The sequence below is a fragment of the Sinocyclocheilus rhinocerous genome, unplaced genomic scaffold (assembly GCF_001515625.1).
Source record: "Sinocyclocheilus rhinocerous isolate Xijiao unplaced genomic scaffold, SAMN03320098_v1.1 scaffold789, whole genome shotgun sequence".
NCBI lineage: Eukaryota > Metazoa > Chordata > Actinopteri > Cypriniformes > Cyprinidae > Sinocyclocheilus > Sinocyclocheilus rhinocerous.
The window spans coordinates 1,923,911-1,932,549 of NW_015667306.1; the positions used below are offsets into that span (position 1 = coordinate 1,923,911).

Consider the following 8,639-nt stretch of genomic DNA (forward strand, 5'->3'; position numbering starts at 1 on the left):
CACATATATATATATATATATATATATATAATATTTAATATAGTATTAAAAATGTTTCCCATGGACGTTATTACTAACACCATACGTTGCAAATATTTATGAGCGAGCTGTCCCGTAGAGAAACTTGAAGAATCATTCTATAATATTTATTATTTTTTCATGATAATGCGTGATTTATCTATAGCTATTCGTGATAAAACGTGATTTATGTATTTGTATCGTTGTTCGTTTATTAATGTTTATTCCTATTCATTATTTTATAGACTAAGGAAGTCAGGAATCTTTAGCTATCCAGTTCTTGTATTCAGGTTAGCAGCGCTTAATTTTGATCAGGTTACTGAAGCCCAAAATATAAAAATGTTGTCAGAATTATACAAACAGGAATGTCATATTAACACATAGCTCAATATGTACAGTAGGTATGGTGAATTTTTTTAGGTTTAGTCTTTCCAACGAATTCTACTTAAATTGTCTGAGTCAAGCTCAAAACAATGACTTTTTAACTAATGAATAATAATTTTAAAAAATCTTGTAAATTAAAAAAAAAAAATTAAGCTGTCTACAATAAAATTGTTTTAAAGAGAAAAAACAACGAAGAAATGAAAGTCGTTTTTCAGTATTTTTTAACCTGTACAGCATATAGCCGATACTCTTGATGTATGCCTCTATAGTTTAGAGCAACAACTTTGAATAGCAACAATATTAAATATAACAAGAGACATTTTAATTTTTTATTCATCCATATACTAGCCTATTATTTATTTACACGAGACAGAACAAGCCTCTCAAAAATGCAGCTCTGTGGAAAGTCAATGCAAAAAAAACCTTTGCAGTTGGGAGCAGACCCAGTTAAAAAAAAAAAAGAGAGATAGCAGCAATGAGAGAGGTAGTGAAGGAGACTGGTGATGGAATGCAACTAACGCAAAATTGCAAGACTATTAAACGTCATCTCCTCACAAACAAGCTTTCCAGCATTAACTCAGCGTATAAGATTGCATTTATAGCGTATTAGCCTCACTACTGATTTATCTTTTCTTTACATCTTTTGCCCGAAGTTTTTACTACCTGTCCGCCTCTCTTACATTATACATAGACTCTAGCATAGGCTAATATATACAGCGTTATAGTCTTGTTGAGTTCTAAGAAGGACACAAACAACTTTAGTCTATTGTGCTTAATTCTCTGGGGATACACTTTTTTTTAATACTAGTGCAACAAACTAATGAACCTTTTCATGAAACCTTTTCAAAATAATTGCTACCACCTTGTTTGGAAAAAATAAGTAATTTGCGTGAGACAGGGCTGTTGAAAACTATGTGATCCTGCGTAGGCTACACTAAAGCACACTAAAAATAATTAAGTATCAGATTAAATTGGCTACTGTAAACGTGTAGATTTATGAAAGTAAAATACTAACACTGTAAAAAAATAATGTGCCGCAATAGATGAAAAATAACATCAGCTCCTTTTTAGATAACTGGTTATAGGTATAGGTATTTCACGATATCACTCACAAGCTGCAGCATAGAGAACCCACTACTTAATCTCTTATTGAGTACTAGCTAATAGTATCATAAGTAAAAATTATATATATATATATGTATGTGTATGTATGTATGTGTGTGTGTGTGTGTGCGCGTGCGTGCGTGCGTGCGTGTGTGTGTGTGTTTGTGTGTGACCCTGGACCACAAAACCAGTCTTAAGTGTCAATTTTTCGAAATTGAGATGTATACAACATCTGAAAGCTGAATAAATACGCTTTCCGTTGATGTATGGTTTATTCGGGTCGGACAATATTTGGCCGAGATACAACTATTTGAAAATCTGGAATCTGAAGGTGCAAAAAAATCTAAATATTGAGAAAATCACCTTTAAATTTGTGCAAATGAAGTCCTTAGCAATGCATATTACTAATCAAAAATGAAGTTTTGATATATTTATGGTAGGAAATTTACAAAATATCGTCATGGGACATGATCTTTACTTAATATTCTAATGATTTTTGGCATAAAAGAAAAATCGATCATTTTGACCCATACAATGTATTTTTGTCTATTGCTACAAACATACCCGTGCAACTTTTGTGGTCCAGGGTCACATATGAAAACAACAGTTTAAAAATAAGCCCAGTTATTATTTAGCCTCATTGGCGGGTTAGTTTTAAATAATAATAATAATAAAGGTAATTACTTATCCATTTATCTCAAAGTTTAGTTGATGCCCTATAGGAATAAAATTATCTCACTTTGTTGAGAAAGAATTGCAACATTCTGGTCAGTAGGTCTAATGTTGTGCTCTGTAACATTGTGCGGCGTTACAATATGTATTTGTAATTACAGATAGGCCTACTATGGAGCAGTGAATATCAGATTAGCTAGAACCGCATGTGAAACTGTGAAGTTTCTGAACATTAAAAAGAAAAAAGGAAAAAAAACACCATCGCTTGTGTTTGTGGTCGAAGATTTTGCATAACAAACTAAGCATTGCGAAATAAATAAATAAATATTTATTTATTTATTTATTACAAATATGTATATATATATATATATATATACATAGCCTATATTTCAATGTTTGAGGGTTAGTACTGTCAGTGCAGTGGTCAAGTAGCTAAATATAACCGGTCACATGCCCTACTGTAACATAGACTACATCATTCACTGTTATAACTCCAAAAGCTTATTATTTTCATAAGCTTAATTTTAAGATTGAATCAAGATCACTGTAAAACTATTTTAACTTTCGGTACCACAACGTGACCAGATGCAGGTCATTTTAGTAAACAGGGTCTCCGATTAAATAAGGACACCTGTTCAACAAACCATTGCACAGCATGCACAACAAAGCCATTCAAACATTTTCTTTGCTCAGTAAATGCATCTTATTTTATTGTTACGGGTATATGAAACTATGATGAGTTTGGAGTTTATTGTTTATTGATCCCAAAGGTTACATGCAGTCGATTTCCAAAAGTAGAATACAAATGAAAATGAAGAGATGCCCCACAGTCCTACAAAAATTCTGTGTTAATATTAAAACATTGCATTAAACGAAATCCCATTAAAATCAAACGATGTATGGCCTTTTTAAAAGAATAAACAAGAAAGCAAGACAGCGTTTAGGTCTACTCAGGAAACTAAGAATTGTTTTGCATCGATAGGAGGGTCCTAACCATTGTTTATAGATCGATGATTGAAAGTATTTTAACATATAATATTGTATCATGGTATGGCAATTTAACAATGAGACAAAAATAAATTAACACGAGTAATTAATGAAGCAAATAGGATAATCGGCCAGAAACAGAGTACAATGCAAGAGCTGTTTTTACACTTTATGGAAAAAAAAGCGATCGCAGTATATTCAGACCAAACTCATCCACTTCATTCCTGCTTTGAGGCCCTTTCTTCAGGACGCAGGCTGCGTATACCGCTGGCTAAAAAGAACCTATATAAAATATCATTTGTACCATTGGCGGTGACCGTTTTAAACCAAATTCTTAATTGAGGTATTATCATGAGGTATCTTTCTGGGTAGGTGTGTGTACACATGTGTATGCATATGTGTGGGGATACATATATATTGTATTGTATTAATTAAAACATTTTTTATTTTTTTTTGTTATGTGATATGTGAATGTATAGTATTATCTGTTAGGATGTATTTTCTATGCCAGTGTCAAAGATGAATTTTCTATGCCAGTGTTAAAGATGAATTTCTGTTCAGGAAATCTGGACAGACAATAAAGTTAAACTAAACTAAATGTAAACAAACGGAATATGCCACTGAAAAGTCCTGGGTCAATTGCGATCTAAAATAATATAACGATATCAAATGATGTTGATATCAACAATTAAGACGTTTATTAGCGTGTTTATTAACAATACATCATGGCATTACATTCTAAAAAAATACCTCTATCAAGGCCCTCCATATCAGCTTTGCAAGTAGGTCAGGCGACAAACATCCACAACTCTCTTTGTCCGTTCCTTGTCTCATTTGTTTTTGTTTAATAAGTGTCTGGAGATGTTTTACTCTAAACGTTCATGTACAAGCGTCCTTTGGAAAGGGTCCACATGTTTAAGGGCCAAGGTCGACCAAGTTTGATGACATAGGGTTCAGTATAGTGTCGTGTAATGAATGGTGGTGATGCACGGAATCTGCACTTGGCACTGGGATGGCGCTGGGACCGGGTGGAGGTGCGAGGCCGTGAAGGGACTGAAGCCCGGCGTTTGACGTGAGGAGCAAGGCTGGGCTTGACGAGGTGTGATCTGGGGTACCAGACGGCGTTTTGTCGTCGTCCGAGCTTCCTAAAATAGTCTTATTTCCATTCATGGAAGACATTAATGGATTGTGACTGTTTGTGTTCGAGTTCTCATTATTCTCCCTGTGAAAATAATAATTTAGAGTTAGGGTTAGGGCAACATCCAACATCTTAATGGGCTTATTATTAAAAATTCACTCTGATGTAAAACCATGACATTACAGATTTAACTGATAAACTAAAAAACTAGCTAAAAAAACAAACAAACAAATAAACACTGACTTATAAAACACATATTCTTCTGCTAATAATAATAATAATAGGCTAATAATAATAATGTTATTATTCGAATATGATTCGTATATTTATATACGTATAATAAACAACAACAATTAATATTATTAGGCTATCATTTGAAGACAACGGGTTGGTTCTGTAGGTGTGAAATATTTATATTAGAAATACTTTGTTAGAAAATACTATAAAAAGCCAATTAAAATAAATAAATAATTAATGACAAAATATGTCTGTACCCATGAATTGATCTATACAACAGAGAATCACACTACTAACATAGGCTACTAACTAACATGTAAATATAAGGCATATACAGATATCAACCGTGTGTGTGTGTACATTTGTGTCTGTATAAATCATTCGTCCTATTACACTTCCTAATTCGTGTCTATACTAATAATTTACATTAAAGAACGTTCAATCATTAGAAAACTAATTATAGGCCCTAATTATTAACATGGTTTGGAAATTACTCGTCTGGGTTAAGAACAGTGTCACCTACTGATTTATCTAAATTCTCAATCACAACATGTCAAGTAAAGGTTCTTTCATGAAGTATTAATTAAGTAGCCAATAATGTATCGGGAAATGTACGAGCTAGTTTGATGGTTTACACTGTGGTTTCAACTTGACTACCTCGCCTGCGGGTGAAACAAGACACCCGTTTAAGGAGTATGCAACTGCACACATTCTAAACAAGAATGCACTTACAAATAACTCTTACAATTCGAAAAACTTTCCTATTAATTATCAATGAACTATTTCCCCTAAAGTTATATTACACCATAATACACACAGTACGCTTTATGTCATTTTTAGAAAAGGACATAAAAACTACCCCGTTTAAGAAAAGTAGGCATATTGTTTAAAATAACATTAATAAATATATGCATATAAAATGACCTTAACAGAATTGGAGAAAGGATGGCATTTGTAGTTACTGTCTGGCCATCCATCTGTAGGAATTTTATTTAATTTTTCTTTTAAGATGGTTATACTGACCGCTGACTTAATGTACATTACACGGCATGAATGAACGCATTCCATGTAAAGAAGTGTCCCAGTTACTTTTAAACATGTAATCGAAACTGTTGTTAGATACAAACTAGTTCATAACATACTAGACCCGTACCTTTCCTTAGCCTCGGCTGCTCGGTCGCGTTGACGTCTGTTTTTAAACCAGTTACTGACTTGTGTTGTTGTTAGCCCCGTTGCCTCTGCTAGTTCCCTCTTCTCCCGCGGGGAAGGGTATGGGTTATGGGTGTACCATTCCCGCAGCACGCCCCTGCTCTTTTCTTTAAAGCAGTAACTTGTCTCCTCGCCGTCCCAAATGGAGCGGGGTAGCGGAAACTTTCTTCGGACGCGGTACTTCCCAACAGCCCCAAGAGGGCGGCCCCGGAGCTTCTCAGCCTCGATATAATGCGCTTTGAGCCACAGCTGCTGCAACTTCGGATGGTTGTGCGGAGAGAACTGGTGGCTCTCGAGAATCTTATAAAGCTCTCTGAAATTTCCCCTATGAAAAGCGACCACAGCTTTTGCTTTGAGCACACTCTCGTTCTTGTGGAGATGTTCGCAAGCCGGCAGAGACCACAAGAAGCGCCCGAGACGTTCAATGTTTCCACCCTGCTGAAGGACCTCGCAGACGCACGCCACTTGCTCTTGCGTAAAGCCGAATGTTGGAAGCATAGACATGGTTTGTCACGAATAAACGTTCACTTTTTGTAATTATGTCTGTTTTGACGATGACAGTGAAAGTTCTTCGGCAGATTTTAAGTAAACCCTTTGGGAGACAAAAATTTAGGATGACTCCTTGAGTAGACGAAATCAAATCCCACTCTGGGTGTAGAGAGGCACAAAACATTAGATCCGTTCAAGCAAGCATAATGCACCATATATCCATGTACAGCACAAGAGAGAAAGTTGTTCCTCCTGCGCGAGTCTCTCGCCACCTCTTCTATGTCGTTTCAGCATAACGCACTCCCGCAGAAGGACCTCGCTCTCTTGTTTTAATAATATTATTCTAAGCTGGCAAGAAAAGCGATTATGTGAACTGTGATTGGTTGGTTATCTGACCCGGGGATGATGAGGATAAGACAATAGTTTTAGTCAAATTATCTGCCATGGTTACGCTGTCATTCAAGGTAACCTGATATGCTTTGAGGTGGCTCCTTGGGCTGGCTGACTGATTATTCCCTTCATTTAGAGCCCGCCCACCGACATCGAAATAAAGCTTCGACTTTCCCTGTATATTACATTTTTGCCCGGGGTTTGACAGACACTTCTAGCAACCAAAGAGCGCTGATCTTTGAGGTAGTGAGGTAGCAGCAGTTGAGATGAGAGCGCCAGCGCAAGACTGCACACCAGATGCTCTCCAAACCAAGGAGCCGGAGTGTGTGTGACCATAAGCAGACAATCCACCTTGCAAACCTTCCACTTTGTAGCTTGTTGATCAAATCAAAACTATTTAAGCGTTTGGGAAACTCTCAGAAACCCCACACAGGATCTCTCTAATCCTTTTTGCAGCACATTATTATTACTGCTATTAAATGCAATAAAATAAAATAACAATTTGACACAAACATGTTTTTGCAAGCACATTCAGTCTGCCTTTTATTTCCCTGTTCAATTCAGGGTTTATTTAAACGGACCAGTTGTGCTGTGTTATGCATTATTTAGCAGTTGTTGAGGATAAACAAGGGGGTATGTTTCTCCAAGTGCACACGCGTGAAAGCCAGGCATTATGGACCTGAGTGGAACAGGGTTGGAGGGCGTTTTTAAGTAGTATAGAGCGGTATTCAAGGATGCACGTTAGAAAGAACAGCGATTGTGTATCATACCACAAAGGGATAGCAAACACTGCGAGGGACGTTTGTACACCGGTAAGACAACTCAGATTCATTAATACTGCTGTTGATAAAAGTTAATCGAAGTAATAACAGTAATATGTTCATCCTTTTACTGAGTTTTACATTTCTCCGTATGTTAGTGGATATATATTCAGAACCAAAGCCATAGAACATTCGTTGAAAGTTTACAATGCAAGATACACCTCAGATAGGCTATACACAAGTGAGAGAGGCGCGAGAGGCGCATCTTTTAATGATGCATATTACGCACACCATTATTGGCATATCATCAGTCAGTGTCTGTATTCTGAACTTTAACTCACCATGTAGTGTCACAGAAACAACGTTCTGCTTTAATCAGGAACACTCTCTGATTTCAACTGAATGGTAGGCTACTTGTGGCCACAAGGAAGTTCAGCAAAATCGCATCTTACATGAGATAAAAAATCCTGACGCTTTTGAGACATGCCAACCTTGTCAGGAAGGAAAATTGCTTAGTTGAAGGTCTGGTGTCTTTGCAGTTTTTAGATATCCCCGTACTGCACTGCTGCAGTAAAGGCCTGTGATGTGGCTTGTTAGTGAAGAAGACTTCAGAACTTACATAGCATATTTTTCAAAACACGTCAAAGCATGTAGAGGTTAATATCATGGAAAGATTACAATAAAATTTCCCATATACCCCTTTAACTGGCAATTTTGCGTAATATAGTCGCATAAAGTACACTGGGTCGCTTTACATGTGCAAATATACTTCTGAACATAATGAAACAAGTAGACTGTTAATGAATCAAGAAATCTAGAATCCATTGATTTCAACATTTCACAGCCACAACAATTATAATTGTAATTATTATTAATTTTATACAAAATATAAAATATATAATTAGCCACATAATTAACACGAGTAGTCCTAAAATCTACACTCAGATTAAAATTACAGAATGGCACATGGAGAATTTTATGCAATCAGTTTAATGTCTTTTGTAGATCTTGTGATATAAATAAGCAAATAATAAGCAAAATAATAATAAATACAAACAGAGCTATTATTGCCAACCTCAGAGACGGCCACTGCCCTTAGAAATGGATTGCACTTTGCTGCAAGTATTTCACATGCTACTTTGATCTCATTACTTCTATGTGTGCTAATCTATGTGGATCATCCCTTTAACACAAACTATACCAGTATTTGATTTTCAGGATGACAATGGTGATGACAATATAATATAAAA

The 8,639-nt window shown here is 35.8% G+C and overlaps 1 protein-coding gene across 1 annotated transcript; it reads right to left on the bottom strand.

Annotated features, from left to right (window-relative positions):
• Positions 1 to 3,816: 3,816 nt before the first annotated feature.
• On the bottom strand, positions 3,817 to 6,540 carry LOC107733704 (homeobox protein SIX2-like). The gene is made up of 2 exons (XM_016545446.1): positions 5,694 to 6,540; positions 3,817 to 4,387 (listed from the first exon to the last, which is right to left on the bottom strand). Exons 1-2 carry the CDS (start codon positions 6,251 to 6,253, stop codon positions 4,081 to 4,083), a joined length of 867 nt encoding a protein of 288 aa, XP_016400932.1. The 5' UTR covers positions 6,254 to 6,540; the 3' UTR covers positions 3,817 to 4,080.
• Positions 6,541 to 8,639: the final 2,099 nt, after the last annotated feature.